General features: G+C 37.7%; 1 protein-coding gene across 1 annotated transcript in view; it reads right to left on the bottom strand.

Annotated features, from left to right (window-relative positions):
• The window catches only part of anapc1 (anaphase promoting complex subunit 1), a 49,610-nt gene extending 33,285 nt beyond the window's left edge, over positions 1-16,325 (bottom strand). Inside the window, exons 1-21 of the mRNA XM_061040189.1 lie at positions 16,146-16,325; positions 14,652-14,891; positions 14,122-14,286; positions 13,902-13,944; positions 13,717-13,814; positions 13,226-13,308; positions 12,945-13,018; positions 12,699-12,844; positions 12,468-12,610; positions 11,576-11,707; positions 10,956-11,174; positions 10,055-10,150; positions 9,681-9,771; positions 7,830-7,895; positions 7,524-7,658; positions 7,079-7,222; positions 5,872-5,932; positions 2,705-2,760; positions 2,412-2,543; positions 2,236-2,310; positions 695-817 (exon numbers count right to left, since the gene is read on the bottom strand). Of these exons, the coding sequence (XP_060896172.1) occupies positions 695-817; positions 2,236-2,310; positions 2,412-2,543; positions 2,705-2,760; positions 5,872-5,932; positions 7,079-7,222; positions 7,524-7,658; positions 7,830-7,895; positions 9,681-9,771; positions 10,055-10,150; positions 10,956-11,174; positions 11,576-11,707; positions 12,468-12,610; positions 12,699-12,844; positions 12,945-13,018; positions 13,226-13,308; positions 13,717-13,814; positions 13,902-13,944; positions 14,122-14,286; positions 14,652-14,867 (2,298 nt within the window). The 5' untranslated portion in view covers positions 14,868-14,891; positions 16,146-16,325. The remainder of the gene's footprint in view (positions 1-694; positions 818-2,235; positions 2,311-2,411; positions 2,544-2,704; positions 2,761-5,871; positions 5,933-7,078; positions 7,223-7,523; positions 7,659-7,829; positions 7,896-9,680; positions 9,772-10,054; positions 10,151-10,955; positions 11,175-11,575; positions 11,708-12,467; positions 12,611-12,698; positions 12,845-12,944; positions 13,019-13,225; positions 13,309-13,716; positions 13,815-13,901; positions 13,945-14,121; positions 14,287-14,651; positions 14,892-16,145) is intronic.
• Positions 16,326-18,408: the final 2,083 nt, after the last annotated feature.

Raw genomic sequence — 18,408 nt, 5'->3', positions numbered from 1 at the left:
TAATGATAAACGTGTCTCAGACAGACTCAGGCAGAGTTCTAAGAAGACAGGCTATCAGTTAAATCACACTTTTATCTAGAACAAAATCTTCTCTGACTTCTCTGAGTTTGAAAGTCTTAGAAATAATTTTTAATGATGATGGTATTCAACCCAACATATATAACATAAGCCTGCTTGATTAAGATTGGTCTTTGCTTATTTTGTGTTTATTGTTGATATTTAATGTTGTACTTTTTGTACATTGAGAGCACACGCACAGTTCACCAAAGTCAAATTCCTTGTGTGTGTAAGCATTCAGTACATGACCAATAAAGCTGACTCTGATTCTGAAATAGAGACATGTTACATAAAATATCTTTGACTTTAGCAGTTAGAATGTACACAGTAAGATACGAGAGGGGAGATATTGTCATTGTATGGGGAAGCACTTCTTTTGCACTGAATTAACTGAGAACACAACAAATCGAAAACTAAAAGCACACTAAGAATGAATCGTGTATAAAAGCAATACTATCTCAAACGTCTATTTATTATCAGTGGTTCCTAACTGAATATATTCATTTTCAAATTCTGTTCAACTGTAATTATTTGTATTTATATCTGTTAATTATATACAAGCAGAGTCCTATTCAATCTAGTGGTATCATAGCCATTAAATAATCAGAGCTTAATGAACCTGGAGTGAACTACTTACTGAGGACATGCCCTCTGTCTCTGGGCTTCGAGAAATGTTGGAGCCACTGGAGTCTGCTGGTCCACAGACAGTCTGGGAATTCATCTGACGGTGGTAATGAGAACCCAACAAATAGTCCCAATCCTTCACAGAGAAGAAACATGAAGAAGGTTAAGAAGAGGCCATGCTGTTTTTTTTGATAAAAAAAAAAAATTAAAAAAGCAGACATTGCAATGACCCTTTTGTATATGTTAATGTGTATTTTAATGTTTATTTGTGAGTTCACTAGAAAACCAAGACAAGATCCCAGTAAGTGTGAAAGTATCTTTAGAGTATGGGGCTCGGAGGACACAGGCTGAAAGGGGATTGTTTGTCATGGCATTATCAATGATGACTTCACTGGTATGATACACATGTTTCACACATAGACTGAATGTAAATATTTTTTCATACCATACAATAATCTGTTCCTGTCGGTCAGATTTAACTCTTTGTGCGGTTTATGGTTTTGCTTGGACAGAATTAAATCAAACAAATGAAATTAATTATTGAATGATTAATTACATGATTCAATATTATGACAAATCGATCCCAGAACAAGATGAACACAACTGCAACTGTTCATTTAAGTATATGGCTGTGACCTATACATACATTTAATTTATTTATTTCAGTATTGTTAAATATTTTTTATATTTTTCTTACAGTGTCATTCTTTTCCTTTTCGTTTTTTGGTTTCATTTGTAAAGACCCGGGCTCTAGGGTTATATAAATGATTTGTTTAATTTGTAATTTATCTATAATCTGACATTGTTTCCTTAATATATGATTGATGATGATATAAAAACTGTGGGCTACCTGGGACTAGGAAAATCTATTTTCCAGGTTTTCCCAGGATCCATGGGAATCCTGCATGCTTCAGATGAATCTGACTCATGCAGCTCTTCAGGTCAAACACACACACTCATCAACACAGCACATGTCTAAGCCTCCAGCTATTTGACATTTGACAATCATTTTTCGCTTTTATGAGAACCCACAACAAACACAGATTATTCAACATTCCTCACAGATAATCTGAAGTATTTCCTAAATGAGTGTGTGTGACTACAGGTGATTCTCTGTTCTTAATGAGCCACTTGTTTCTCTTTGTTTCCTCAACAACAAGAAAAAAATACTGCAAATATTTAACTTATTTAAAATATAATTAAAAAAAGATTTCAGGGACATCTGAAGGAATTGTCTTTCCTACTAAGATGTTGGAAAATGAAGAAGAAGAAGAAAAAAAAAGGAAATTGAGCATTTCCTGAATGCTTGGCTTGTCAGGAAATCTGAATTAATATCTGCCTTTTTAGGTACCTGTAGGTGTGGCATTTAGAGCATTGAACTTGTTTTGACACTCACTCAGCCAATGTCATGTCTGCTCCAAATGAAATTCAGTTCTATCCATGAAACACGTGAATATCCTACAGAGCTAACAGTTCCGCACGCTATTTCAAACTATCAGCAGAGATGACTATGTGCTTATTGTGACATCAAAACAGATCAGAGTAGTCACAGACCTCATCAGAGCCTCCGTCAGAGGGGCGAGCCTTCTTGGCTGCAATCACTGGAGAGAGAGGCACTTCAAAATGCAGCTGCCAACGACAGAGAGCAAGGTCAGGACATGTGAGCGAGTGAGCAAAAAAAATTAGATTGTGTGGATAAAGAACAGAAAACACTTCCACTGTGGGCTCACATTTTGTGTCCAGGTGAGGCGCTCCGTATTGTAGCCCATCAGCGTCATGAAACATGTGACAAACAGGTTCCACTCAGCATGTGCACTGGGGCCACCGGGGGCGTTGTAGATGTTGTACCACTTCACCAAAACCTGCAGAAAAACATGGTCACACATTACAAATCATTTGTCAAATGTGAAATGAACTGTAAATATCTATTAATACAATATGTATTTCCACAAAGGAAAATGCTATTAGCAGATTACATTTTTTAGCAATTCTTTGTCAGGAATGTAATCCCAATTTTACAAACCTTCATGGCAGCATCCTTGGGCAGGATGAAACGAATTGCCTGAAGACATTTTCTCACTGAAACAAATTAGAGAAAAACAGACAGATGAGAGGTGATTATTAGGAAAAATACGAGATGTAAAGTCAGGGCATGGCATTGGAAAGATTTGCACTAATAAACCAAAAATAACAACTTTTTTGTTAATCATTTTTGTTACATTCAATTTAAAAAAATAACATTTCCCATGTTTTATCAAAATTCTTCTATTGAGGATCTGTGTTTACCTGAAGGTTCATGAATGACTAAATTATTCCCAATAATTGTTTGACTCATTTTCTCTTCTCTCTATTGTTGACTATCTAATAGAGGCAAACTGTTTTACCTTTCAAAAAGTGGATATTAAAGAATGGAAACAAAACTGTGCTTATTGTCAAAATGCCATCCTAATGTTTCTGCAACATCTTGTTTCATGACAAACATAGCTTGATTAGGTTTTGAGCGTCATCTTGCTAAAACAGTGAACCTGACTTTTGCCTCTAAATCGTGTCACACCTTCATTCTTCAAGAGGAACACGTTTGTATTTTTTTCTCATTTAAACAAACAAATATTCGTACAGTTTCTAATCCTGCCCAAATGATACTCATTACAGAACTGAGCTTTTAAGTTCTTGGCAAATTACATTTTCATAGGACGACTTCATGCCCAGAGGTTGAATAAGATCAGAAGCTTTTTGGTTTGAATGACTAGACCTGCTCAGAAAACACTGATGATTGGTTTAAAACAATAATTTCAAACAAATTCACAAATGCTGGATAAAGACAGTGCTCCCTCAACTTCTGTAATTTGTCTTACAACTATGTATGGATTCACAATTACTTCTTTGTAACATGATAGTCATCCTATGGCAAGATGTCCTTCTTCTCATTAACATCATAATACCCTAAAGGAAATGAAAAAGAACCACCAGTAGAACAGTAATTACTGTTACTGTGTCTCCTAACTACTTTGACAATTAACATTCCTAAAAAACATCACTGGCTATCTTAATTGGACATCCAGCGTGGGAAAGGTCAGGGAAGAGGTGGATAAATGCCATTTCATTAGAGGGAGAAAGACTCATCTGCAGGATTGATTACTACATAATGTGGAGCATTACATGGCAGAGACGTAAAGGTACGCACACAAAGGGCAGACACAGTCATGCAGGTACCTCAGGGATGCTAAGCAAAATGCGAGCTTTAACAGAAGCTGGAGGAGATTAGAAAACTAAAAAGTACATGGTCAGAGTGGACGTGAACAGAGCCCGGCATCCAGACCCCTCAGGTCCTCTGGGAGAGGTTTACTCACTGATCACACAGAATCAGAACCAAGCAGAGTGAGGGCAGCTTTTAGCTTCTATGCCCCTCACTTTGACCCCCTTCATAATTGTTGACTTTTAATTGTTCTCAAACATTTAATCTAATCAGCAATCAACACATTAAATGATTTAAATAAATCTTAACAATTGATTTAACTGAATTTCAATGAATTATTTTAATGACTTCTTATTATATTTGAGTCCTGTTTTTGTTTACTTTAATGAACTATTTCAATCAATTTTAATGAATAATTTTAACTAATCCTTGACATCCTGATTACAAAGGGGTTTAGTGTTTAGTTGTATGACTGATTTCTATTACATTTTATTGTGAAACAAAAAAAATATATATATAAAGCATATAAAGCCTTTAATATTATTCATCGTTCATTTCTGTGGTGCTGTTTGCCTGAAGAGTGACCAAACAAAATCCATTATGGGGCTACATTGACAATAAAGTGTCTTCTTCTGGTAAATAAGACAACATGTAGAGGAATTATTTCAATACAATTTTTCAGATAATTGCAAAGAAAATGATAATTTTTTTAAATTTCAAATAAAACAAAGAACTATTAATCCCTATGCACTTGATCTTTCGCTCAGAACCGCACATGTAAACTTCAGAGATGTTGTGACTTAATCATTACCAGAAGGATACAGCACGTCTGAGATTGTGTTTGTGAGTGTGTGTTTGTGTTTGTGTTTGTGTACGGATGTGAATCTTTAATGGCCTTGTTAATACATCAAGTTTATACGTCACTCAAACAATGTAGGGCAGCTCTCAAACCTAATTTACAGGACCTAACAGCTCTGACTCAGCCATCTGTTCGTGCTTGTGTGTGTGTGTGTGTGTGTGTGTGTGTGTGTGTGTGTGTGTGTGTGTGTGTGTGTGTGTGTGTGTGTGTGTGTGTGTGTGTGTGTGTGTGTGTGTGTGTGTGTGTGTGTGTGTGTAAGTATTTGTGCGTGTGTCTTATGTGTGTTTCTTATGTGGGTAATCTTATTGTTACTCCACAATGTAAATCAGGGCTCGACATTATAACTGGCCCGCTGGCCCGGATGAATGACTGATAGAGTCCTCAGCTGGCCCGCTCGGGCCAGTTAAAAAACTACCTGAAAAAAAAAATAGACAGTAACACGTTCTCAATTTCACAGCGCCTTAAAAGTTATTCACAAAACATCTTAGCCCTTAAGAGAGCTCCTCAAGTAAAGATCTAAGGATGAAGAGTTTCTCACAGAGGAGAAAGGAGAGAAAGGTGATCATAACAATTCCAGCTCTATCACAGCCTCATATTAATATCAATGAAATTAAGTAGACTCTTACAGTTACCAGCAGTACCACATAAATATAAGAAAAATACACAATATTTTTTATAACTAGAGCTCAATTAATTAAATAAAAGTTGTGATTTACTTTTGCATCAGAATGGTTCAAGAGTAGCCTAAATTGGTGACTGTTATTCTTCGAATCAAAAGTAACGTCTCTGGGCCAGCGGTTACAATGGTCGGGCCAGTGATCTTTGAAAAAATTTAGCTTAATGTCAACCCCTGTAAATCATCTTTTTGTCCCTTGAAAGGGAATAAATATTATTATTGATTGCCTCATTCAAAAAGGGGAGATTTCAACAACAGAGGGCAAAACATTATTGACCAATAACAACTGCTGCGATACATTGCCTTAAAGCATGAACACATTATGTTTGTTTTTATGCATCTATCTTACACAGGTGTGTGTGTGTGTGTGTGCGTGAGTGTGTGTTTTACTTTCTATATAAAAAAAAACACAAAATGCTCATTAAAAAATTTAGAAGTGTGTCGATGTCTGTTTCTCACCAAGCTCAGAGGTAGCAATCTCTGGGATAGAGATCCTCAGCATCAGGCCACTGCTTAGTTCCTACAGAGAGAGAGAGCGAGAGCGAGAGCGAGAGCGAGAGAGAGAGAGAGAGAGAGAGAGAGAGGGATGGTGCACCAATTCAATCTACACACTCTAATCAATTTCATATCAGTGCCGTATACAACAAACTCAGCCAGGTGTGTTAAATCGAGGGCGGCAGTAAACTATCTACAATAATCTAAAATAATAATCTTAAATCTAGCATGAATAATTACCAAGATCCTGAAAATGAAGAGGCTAAATGGAATTATTAATCCTATTATTTACACCTGTGCCTTTCTCACTGTGATGTGTCCAAATGTCTGCATTGAAAAAAATACTTAATGAATACCAATAAGCAAATGAAATGTCTCAACAGATGAGCAAATACCCAGATAAATGGAAAAAATAAATTGGTAAGTGTCGTGAGTCAACGCCTCCTCTGCCACTCTGTATCAAACAACTTTCAAAAAAACAAAATAAAGGAAAGACAACACTACAACGCCAGCGCATAATATTAAGTTGTTGATTTTTTTGTATTAGCTTCTCATTTGCAAGAATCTTCATCATTCACCAACAGCAAATTATGTTGTTGCAAATATAAAATTAAGCATGATTCTGACATTGCTAACTACATAATTTCATAAAAACACATATTAGTCGAGTATTAAGGGGTGCAAACTCATCAGGGATGAAAAAGGTGACATGGAGCCAAATCCCCTAGGGGGGTCCGGGGGCATGCTAAATATCAGCTTTAAAATGTTAATTTACAGACAGTTTTAGCATTCAGACCGACTAAAGAAGCAGTGCAAACAATAAGAAAAACACAATTGCTTGTCTATATCTATGTTCTGTTCTAACGTTTCTAAATGAATCACACAAATGACCTATTTGGGATCCAAAACGGCAAATTTCGCCGAAAGGTGACAAGTTTGCACCCTTGTTAAATTAGTCGAGTTTAGAAATTATCGTATGAGAACAAACCAATCCTGTGTTTAAACACAGCAGGATGGATGTTGGTAATGAAATCCCATCTTCAGTCTTGGTTGACATAATTTAAACCACGACAGGAAAGACCACTCTTTATCCATCAAGTGTTTGAACATGACAAATTAAATGTATTGCCTTCTTGAAAACATGTACACACACAGACACACTCCAACCTACCAATGTGACCCGGTTGCAAACGGGGTCCCTCAGGGCATGGATGTAGGGCGTGGTTTGTTGAGAGGTGTAATCTTCCAAAAAAGAAGCTTCATGGTGTTTTATGTTTAGCCCCCTCAGCCCTGACACTGGTGAAGGCATAACAGCCTGGAGGAGAGGGAGAAAAAACAACGGTGAACAACAAACTGAATGGGGGAAGGAGGAAAACTGAAATCTACAATTATGCAATCTTTATGCACATAAAACACAGAAGAAGTAATTCAAATTCAAATTCAAAAAGCTTTATATTTCCCCGTGGGGCAAGTCAAGACCAAATAAATAAATAGCAAATAATAATAGCAATAAGATCAAAGATAAGTCATCTTGTCACATAAAAACTCCATTACTGAATCAAAAATAAAATAATTCAAATAATAAAGAACAGCATGTTTACAACATATGTCAGTACCTCGTCCATTCTCTGTAGGTGTCTGCCAGCATTAGTCGGTGTGCTGACATTCTCAATCGGCGTGCTGACATGAGGAATGTGGTTGGTGAGGCTGAAGGTGGGTGACAGGAGGCCGGGGACAAAAACCTTACTGACCTAGAGAAACACCAAAACAGGAATCTCAGTTCCCTAGCACACAAAGTCACTTCAACAACCTGAAATAACAGTCAGTTATAATCTAGTGAACAAGAGATCTAAAGGCTGTTGTGTATCATTCAGCCCTGACAGACTGATCGGACCAAGTCTTGATTTTTTAATTCTCCTTACCCTGGTGATTCCCGTGTAGAGAACCAGACTGCCACAGGCCTCCAGAACCAGCATGGCATCAATACTCTGAGGACCAAAGTTTGACCGTCAGAAACACGTTAAGTCACAAAGGGCTACAACGAACGTTTAATTTCATTCATAATAAATCTTCTTTACAGATTCATAAAATATCAGAAATTGTGAAAAAAATCCCACAGCCAAAGTTAATGTATTTTAATAGTAATCAGGTATACTATCCCAGAAGAGTAAGAAACCAAGCTTAAAGCTAAAACCAGCTAACCAGGGAAATGAAAGACACCGGCAGATGAGGACTAAGCAAACTGAATCAACCTTCACAATTTAAACTATTATTCCTCTCTATTAATGACCCCACTATTAGAGTTTGTGACATTGTTGTGATTTAATTATGCTTATTTTGGTAATTTGCCAAAAACCGTTAATTAAAACATGCTCTTTGTATAGTTCAGCATCAAGAAACTGCTCCTAGTTCTCAAAACCTGTACGGGGCCTACGATCAACCCTTGTCAAGAGAAAGTCAAATACAAATAATTACACAACTTAGAGCTGCTTTTCAGTTTGTGAGATGATTTAAAGCATTCTACAATCATTAACAGACATTATGGCAGACATGATCGGCATCTTCTATTATATCTTATACTGTAGGTCAAAACGTTGTTGAGTAAATCTTCTTTATTTCATTCATGTTGTAACTGACACAATCACACACAATGAGACCTTGAATTTGTGATTCCTGGGTTTTATTGTTTGTTTCAGAATTCTAATCAGTTTTTAAATCAATACTGTCTGTGTATCCATTCAAACAAAAAATATTGATTATTTACACCTGCAAAAGTAACTCAAACGCAATCTACTACAATAAATTCAAATCCAAGATTCAAAAGCAGTTAAAAAAAAATAAAACTAGAATTATTCTTTGCACAGTGCAGCTCGTCAATGAAAGGCCCTCTTTAACACTGCTTGTATGGATTTCCGGCTTTATGATGATATTTCACAAAGTCCTTTGAGGAAGAGATTAAGCTTAGCTAAATATACAAGCCATGGTTTCTATAGGTAACGGGAACAAGTAAAGACCTAATTATATCAGATGGAACCGGTAAACAAAATAAAGCAACCCCTCCTACGCAATGTTCACACAACTTCTCTTACAACAGGTAGAACAAACCAGCCATGATTACATAGAGATCTAACAAACACACAGACAGAGTGAAATCAGGGAATGTGTCTGTAAATGTTTATTACCTAATGAACTGATGTTTCGGTTCACTAATCACAGTTTGATGTGGTTGCTGTGTCAGATAAAAAATGACAGATGAGAGTTTTTGTAATTATTTGAGTCTGTACATCATTGACCCTTTCATCAACTGAACTTATTTACCCTCATTGGTCAGTGCTAACATCTGCCATCTACTTATCTATTATCTACTTGTATCATATCATACAATAATAATTATTTTATTTATATAGCACTTTTCAAGCCAGAGGCACAAAGTGCTTCCCATAGACAACATACATAAGACAATCTAGATCTATCTATATGCGGTAATATGGATGTATCTTATCTTGTTGTGCATCTCAATGGTATTTGTTGCAGTAATGCGTTAATTCAGTTGTGTTTATATTTGAGTTCATAGATAAAGGAGGATTTGTAATAGACTACTATATATTGGCAGAAAAGTTGTAAAGTGAAATAACATTCTGTAAAATATAATTATTTTCTGTTTGCTTTTGAAATTGCTGATTTGGAAACAATCAAAAGAAGTTGATTTCTTCCTGATAAACTAGCAGACTGTGTAGTTCCTTAAAAGGGGACTTTAAAATATTGTAACCTACCGGCAGAGGCTCAGCGTCTTTGGCTGGGATGGTCGTGACCGACGCGAAGATGAGCTGAGATGTGTCGTTGCTCTCCATGAACTTTACAATTCTGTGGGAAGAATAAAAGAGGTGTTAAAAGTAGCAGAGTGCTTGATCATGCAAAACAACAAAAAGACAGAGAGAAAGTTACATTTAAAATATTTTGTAGTGGTTCATTTGTTGTTCTTTGTACATGAGAGATCATTCTTTCTGTGAGGACTGTTTAGTAACTCTCATACTGCTGTAGATTAGGATTACTGTATTTGAGGCTTCTAAGACTTCAATGATAATGATATAATGTATTAAATAATAGTGAAGTCCATTTCAGATAGTCATCATGTATGTTTCCTGACCTGAGCTGTTGGTGAGACTCCACCAGAAAACAGAGATAACGGTTCTCACACAGGTCCGACGTCAGGAATACTTTAGACGCCTGGCTGCTCATCTCCCTGCAAACACAAAAGAGTCATTCTTTTTGATTCTGTCAAAGGTCTGCCACAATCACATCAGAAATTAAAAATGAAACGGACAGACTGCTACAGATTGGCACTTTGAAATTATTTACTTCTCTCTAACTAGGAGATAGAAAACAATTCCAAATGTTAATTTCACAAGTACTGGATCATAAAATGAAACACAAGTCCTGTTAAAACGTATTCATATTCATGGTATCTTTCTCTTGAAGCTCCTGTAAAGATTGATTTTGTTGACAAGACATCGAACGGACAGTTTTTAATTCCCAAAGTTGCTGGGGGTGAGGGGGGGTGTAGGTGTCAAAGTGATTAACTGCACATTGTAAAAATAGACTTTGTTTACATCTGCAGCGGCAAAGATTCTTGACGAGTGTACAGTGTACTGTCAGAATAAAGTAGGACAAGAATGCTTTGTTAAAAAAACACATGAACGAGATGAAATCAGCAAACGACTAAACGGATCTGCTTTGTCCACAGGGGTGCCAAAATTTAGAAATAAGCGTCCTCACGGGAGCTTTAAAAAACTTGTTTTTCCAATATGTTGCAGGTGCTGAGACACAGCTTTAGTAAAATAATTAAGAACATTATCTCAAACTTATTACCATATCACAAAAGCTATGTCTCCTAAAGTTCAGGAGCTAAGATCAGCTAGAAACCAAATTATCCTTACATCAAAGAAATTGCATAATCAAAGTCATTATTTCGGAGATGACTGATGTCAATGAATAATGTCTGAACATGTTAAACATGTGTGTAAGTAAGGTTCAGTGCTGGTTATTACCTGTGACAGCCAGCTGTGATGGTCTCACTCCACAGCTGCTCCATGCAGAGGTCGGGTACGATGGGCTCCATCTCTGGGACCAGTGTTGTCTCATTGATCGTGCTGTTGGGAGAAGGTAACAAGCCATGGTGGCTCCTCGGGGACGGGCTGTGAAAAGATGAGTTGAAGCGAGCTGCGCCTGAAAAGGAAGGGGCCGCCATGCCTGGAGAGTGAGCGCGGCTGGGAAGAGGATGAAAGAACAGAATAGGATATCAACACCGCACAGTTTCTGAATCCTTTGCTCTAACAGCAGTATGTAGTACTCAAGGATGCAAACATTTCTGCAAACTGAAAAAAGGTAACAAAGCCAAGCTGAGTTGGTTGTCATAGAGTAGATTAAGATTTACGAAATAACGACTCCAGTTGTAGGACTAACTCTGCTGTATGTATCCATGTCAACCTAATTTCTTAGACAAGTTTCTCCAGTACTCAGTTGAACCTTTAAAAGTTCTAAACATTTTACATGTAATGTTCTTAAAGCATTTTGTGTATTTCTAAAATCTTTAAATGGTATGTCCAGTATCGTAAGGTACTGAACATTTCCTACAGTTCTAAACTCTTCAGTTTGAACTCAAACTCACCTAAGGGCAGCCATGTTGGAAATACTCGGGGAATGAACACGGGAGTGTAATCCTGGTGAAGAGGTCATGATCCTGTTCGGGTGGCCGTGTCGAGTGCTGAAGTGAAGGGGCGAGCCGGTACCAGCAGCACAACTGCACACGAGCAGAAAACAGGGAAGAGGTCAGAGAACGTGCAACGGACCAGTGATGCATTCAGGGCCCAACTCATGCAACCTCACCTGTTGAATCATTTTACATTATGCCAAATAAATACACACACTGTTCATTTCCCTCTTTTGATATTTGGCATTTTCACAAGTTTACACACAAGTTTAAGACTGAGCACATGTCAGTCCTGAGGCAGGTTTGCGTTAGAACAGGGTATGTCATCTTTAACTTTATGTTTGTTCAGCCTCCACACATGCATTTTATTATATTTAAATTCACATTGATGTCAGGGCCAGGTCTCCAATTGATTTAGATTTTTTCAGGTTATATTTAAACTTTACCAATAATTAATGATGATGAAGACGATCGAGATTCTTCCATACAAAGTCGAAGACTGAAGGTTATTATGTATATACTGAAGTGAATTCAATGCTCCAACCAACAATTTGTCTAAAATTCAGAAAGAAAACTGTAAATAAATATATATTATTAACATTATAATTTCCCCACAGCCTAAAGGGATGTCAATAAGTAAAAGTCTCAAATAACAAACATAATAATTTAATAACTTCAAATCACCAAGAAGGCAAAAATAATGTCCTAATTTTTAAGAAGCCAAAATCAGAGAATATTTGGATTTTATGCTTTAAAATTTCTAAAATAAAAAATAAACGTGAAAATATATCAGCTTTTGATTTATCAGCTAGTATGGTTTAAGTACCACCTTGAATTGTACTTTCATTACCTTGTCCCAGTTGTTGAACAGCTCCCACCTGGTGAGTCCAGACGTGAGATGTTACGGAGGTGAGAGGTCAGGACCCCTGATGCCATCAGACCCAACGGTGTGCCGGCAGGCTCAGAGGAACACTGCAGGACTGTAGAACGCTCCTGATGGAGGTAAGGCTTAAGGGTTAGGGACAGATAGAGTCTCTGTGTTTGCTCAGGTGTCTGTCTGTGTGTATGTGTGATCACTCACATCATGTGTGACCTTGCGCAGGGCCCAGACAGAGTGTATGCCCTGTACAGTGTCATACGAGATAACCAGAGAGGGCTGACAGCAGCTAAACACAATCTTCATGTTTGCATCAGATGCATACTGAACACGGGAGCCTTCAAACAGACCTGAAAACACAACCATACACAGAATCAGTAAAATAAATGGTGTTAGTTTGTTCAGAGAGAGACAAGGAGAGGAGAGAGAGAGAATGTGTGTGCGTCATACTTGTTGGTTTACACACTACAGGTGCGATCTCATCTAGAGGATGCAGCATGCTGAACACTGTAGGCAGAGGTTCCCTGTTAAAAAAATAAATAAAAAAAAGCTCAGTAGCTCAGTTACCTGCCAAATGACAAAGGCGATTGAGAGTGTGTGTCTTTAATATAGAATGCATTTGTTTCAGTTTTGAGCCTGAGCATCATGGACTTTGGTCCATGCATGTGTGTGTGTGTGTGTGTGTGTGTGTGTGTGTGTGTGTGTGTGTGTGTGTGTGTGTGTGTGTGTACCCAGGAGGGCTGATTTGTGCGTCAGTTGCTGGGTTTTTTCGCTCCAACAAAAGTCCAAACTTTGTCGACCAGACATTTGAGACCTGGAGGAAATGAAAGGAAACAGACAGAGGGAACATTTTAACAAATTGTTATGTTTTCTATGCAACAGACTGACAATTCAAAGACACAGCGTTCAAATATGCATTTGTATGCTCACGCATACACAGATACCTATCAACTATCTGACAAACACTGAAAAGAAGTAGCATCAATATTGTCTGTCTGAATATGTGCACTGATGCTGCACCTTCAAAATTGGCAAGTTGTACAATATGACTCTTGGTGGTTCATGGCAAGTTGCACCAATGTAGACCGAGGTTAAATGGTATAAAAATGATGACTCCACATAGCTGATATTTATCCGATGTTTTTAAAGCTCTGCACAACTCCTGACTCCTTATTATCCCTTTAAATATAAGATTCCCCACTAGAGTCTATTGCTTCCTCACCTGGAAGGGCAGTGGCGAGATGAAATCCTTCCCAGTCACAGTGTGAACGTTCACACAGCTACTCTGGACGATACACACGGTCTGCTCCACTTCCTCCTCTGTAAAACATCAGTAGAATTAGTGCATCGTCTTTCTGAAATTCATAGGAACTGCAAGTTGCAAAAGTCCTTTAAATGATACTATACCATTTTTATTGTTCTGAGGAACAGCAAAGTTACACCATAAGGCCTGAAGAGAGGAAGACAATGTCAGCTCTTACAGTGTTATAACTGAATTGCTTTTACAATACATGTATTTTTTTGTCTTAAACACAAGATTTAGGTGGTTTTTAAACACGTTCTTAGATCTGCCTTAAGGATAGATTTTTTGTCAATATTGCTTAGTGTATAAAGTTAGCATTCAAACCTGCTGCACTGGGCTGTCGACGGTGAAAGCTTTGTAAACGTTGGAGGCCTGAGTCCGACTGCCCTGGCTCCAGATTACCACAGTACCTGCTGCATAGAGCTCCTCTTCAAACTCCACATCCTCCTCTCTGACTCTGATGCAGCCCTTCCTAAGCTGCCAGGATTCCTGTTAATGAAAAGGCAGAACTGCATCACAATCACAAAATGCACTAAGCTAAACACTTGTCTCTGTGAGTTATTTCCATTAGCAGATAAGTTATTCAAAATTATCTTTAGAAATGCGGTAGGACTGCATATAGCAGTTATTATTAAGACAAGTTTTTATGATACTTTTAGACACAAATATTTTCAGAGCAATACAAAAAAAGTTTTAAAAGTAATAAGAAACCTGAATTTCCTAATTTTTTTGTTGTAGGTAATATTCTCTTCTAAAATCACACCTAATGTTTCCTCTTTTCTCATGTTTAATAAATACAAACAGGAGTCAAAAAAAAAAAATTACAATAATGTAATAGTCTAATGCATTCTTACCCTCTCTCTTTCTTGCAGACTAACTTCCTGCAGGGATCCAACCAGGCCGGCAGCACCGTCTGACGACCAGAGCTCGGAGGCGGGCTGAAGCTCTCTGAGCTGCAGGTTAAAGGCATTTGGATGGTTCCTGCAGTGCTCACGGCCAAACGGGACAAACGACTGCAATTCCCCTGCGGCAATCATCGTGGCTGTCTCTTCATACACGACTTCCGACATGAGTTCCAGATATCAGCATTATTTCTGGGATCAATAAGGGTCATAAGTAAAGAAAAATAACAAATAACAAACAAATGAACATGAAACTTTTATTTTATTTTCTACTTCATACATAACATAAAGCAGGGGTCTCCAACAGGTAGCTCGGGAGCTACTGGTAGCCCGCGGGCAGGTTTTCAGTAGCTCGCCTATAGGTTGACCGACTGTGTTAAAAAATAAAAATAAAAATCTGACGACAGTAAATACACCTCTTCCCCACTATTCATATATTTAGCCCATAAAAACAAGTATGAAGTACTAATGTTTTCTTGGACCTTGATGTGAATTTAAGATTATTGATAAGCATTGGCTTATTGCAATTTCACATGTGTACAAACAGCAGCTTAATTCAGCTGAACTATGTAAATAAATGCAAATCCAACCCCCCCACCCCCTCCCCACCAGATTGTTGATGGACGGTTTGCCTCCCCCCACCCCCTTGCATGAGTATGGTCTTTTTACTTGCTCTTTTCTAATGTTAACAGACAAAGAGTAAGGTATTTTACCTGCTTTTTGTAAAGTGTCTCGAGATAACACTTGTTATGAGTTGACACTATACAAATAAAAATTGATTGATTGATTGATTGATTTGATGCAAAGTAGCTCTCAGATGAAAAAAAGGTTGGAGACCCCTGACATAAACCATCAAAATCCACTGCAGTATTTATGAACACATAAACCTTAGTTTTCATCACACACATTTAATTATTAAACTTACATTTTAAACCTGATCTTCTGGCAATACTGCACAGAGATGTAGATCACAACCACTTACACATAAAGCTGTTTTTTAATGTCTCATTCTCTAATATATGTTATCCAGTTTACTGTCCTCACTTATGTTTTTGTAATAAATACTTCAATTGGTTTAAGGTTGTCAACATGTTTGGCAATTAATTAAAAAATTAAACAGATAACATCATCCCTCACAGCTTTACTCTGTATGGTTAGAAGCCATGGTAACATAAATACTGTTGTTTACACTGACAGAAGCTAAATGCTATCAGCTAACTCACTTTTAGACTGAAGTTTAAACCCAGATCAAAACACAGTAGTTGACAGCTACATCGCTGTGATTGATAGGGAAGTTATATAGTGTTATATAGTATTTTATAGCATTACCACACTCTTCCATCTACACAGTTATGCTACTGGTACTGATGCCGACGTGATTAGCACGCTAGCTAACGTCATCTTCAGCTAGCTCTGTGTTAGTGAGGAAAACATTAAGCGGCTAACCTGATAATAAGGAAAAGTCTGGCTCTTGTCGCGTTCTCCGTTTCTTTCCTTTGCGTGGGTCTTGCTTGAGCACAACGTCGTCACGGGTGCCAACATTAAAACGAATCGTATAAGGTGCCCAAAACAGTGGATTTGGTCAAAGCAAGTTTTCAAATGAGCGCGGACATCTTTGCTGTCCCAACATCCTCTTCCTCCTCGAGTCAGCCAATCAGCAGGGGGGGACGGAGGGGCGGAGATCACTGATTGGCTGCCCGTCCCCGTTGTTAATTTACCCATTCTCCCCTGCCAGAGGATGGATAATAAGGGATTGGGCTAATTTAGGTAGTTTTAATGTTCTGTATTATAGCTTGGTATGGTAATCTGACTCTAGCCAACTCTAGCTAACAAAAACAGAGTTGGTAATCTTGTTAATCTTGAGTAGCAAACACGATTTCTGAGAGTAATAAAGTCCAGTTTATCAACCTCTATAACAGGCAGGTAGTCGACTTGTTCACCCTCTCTGTGCACAGTTTTTAGATTAACATTTTTTTTTCTTCCAATTTAGACTACAACAATTTTGAAAACAAACCAATGCTACTGCGTTCAATCGGCGTTATTATCCTTGGTTGATTATTATGAGTCTCAAAGACCTCCAAGAAAAATAGAACATAATCCACCACTGACACTCACAGGCCATCTTGCCATCAACCAAGATCATCAGAAATGGTTGGAGAAAGAGTTTGAGGATCAGCGGCAGCAGCTTTCTGCCTCCAGCATGAACCGTGACATATTTGCAACTCTGAAGTTCACTTGACTTTCAGACTTAATCACATGGTTAAATGTGGACCATATTAATACATTGTGCAGAGAAGGTTACTGTCACCTTAATTAAGAATAAGTAAGCTGATATTTCTGAGTGGAAGTGGTGAGTAATTACCAACCTCGGTTTAAGGTCACATCAAGAATAAGTCTGAGACAACACTTTTCCAACTATGTTCTTCACATTTTTTGATCAGATTTTAATTATTTATTTATTTTTACTTCTTTCTCAATGTAAATACATTTCTTTTCACATAAAGCCAGACCTTTGTTGTAAAATGTAAAGGTGATTACTTTTGTTAGACAGAAATAAACACAGAATTCCCCTTTTTACTTAAATTGTATGCAACAAGGTTCATCAAATTATCATCATCGTCTTCCCTGGTAAAACAGGATTGTCTGATACAGCATTACAGAAAACAGGGTCATATAACATAAAACCACAGAAGAAAATGTGGAGTCGAGGCAGCTCAGGTACAGTACTGATGGATGTGATGGATTTATCACAACACGATATAATCTGACTGAGTTAACGCTCCCTTGTAATATCAGTCTAGTTCCCTGGGTGGTGTGAGTGTGTCAGAGAGGGAAAGAGTCGAGAGATTAAAAAAAAAAGAAGACAGAGAGAATGCTTTATGTTTAGATTATAAACAAGAAAACAAACTTAACTGTATGTCAACAACTGACATCCATACAGCCATCACAGACACCTCATTATACAAATTTTGCTGCAGCAGGTTGGCTGCTTTAGGTGAGGTCATCCTGCCATAACAGGCGCTCAGATTTCATTACTCTAGGGCTGCTAAAGCACTGTCTGTGGTGACGCACTACAGCCGAGGAGGGAGGGATGATGATAGTTGCACTCTAGGTGAAGAATTTATACTAACTGAGAGAAATGTCTGAAATTCTGCGTGCAGGTGAATGCAAAGGGAAAAACTGCAAAGATGAAGCTCCCATGGTGACGACATCAGTTGCTTGTGTCATTGCAGATTTAAGTCCAAAGTCCGAAGGTGTAGGTTAAACTGTATGCTCACGTTTGAGACTGTAATTAGTGGTTGAGTATGCTCATTTCCATAAGATGAATGCAGCTAGAGCACGTCTATTCTACAATTAAAATACAAGTGTTTTTCTGCTACTTTCTTGATTATCTTCTTTCCATTTTTTTTCATCTTATTATCATTTGATAATGATCCATATTATAATCCTTTCTTATCAGTAAGTCGGACCTCTCATGACATTTTGTCATGTCATAGCAGAAAGGCGCAGCTGACAACATTAACAAGGGATCTATTACAGGTGTGCTGGTGAACCAGTAATCACAATAGCATGGCACCACCTGAATGGAATGCAGCCATTATTACTGCATTACCCAAACACGTATGAAAAGTTCAAATGTACCTTAGTATGGGAGGGGGAGCTGTGCTTAAGAATGGAGATTTTACTCTGAATAGGTGACATTACACTT

The sequence above is a fragment of the Labrus mixtus genome, chromosome 6 (genome assembly GCF_963584025.1).
Source record: "Labrus mixtus chromosome 6, fLabMix1.1, whole genome shotgun sequence".
NCBI classification, from domain to species: domain Eukaryota; kingdom Metazoa; phylum Chordata; class Actinopteri; order Labriformes; family Labridae; genus Labrus; species Labrus mixtus.
This window is presented reverse-complemented; position numbering and strand designations above follow the sequence as displayed.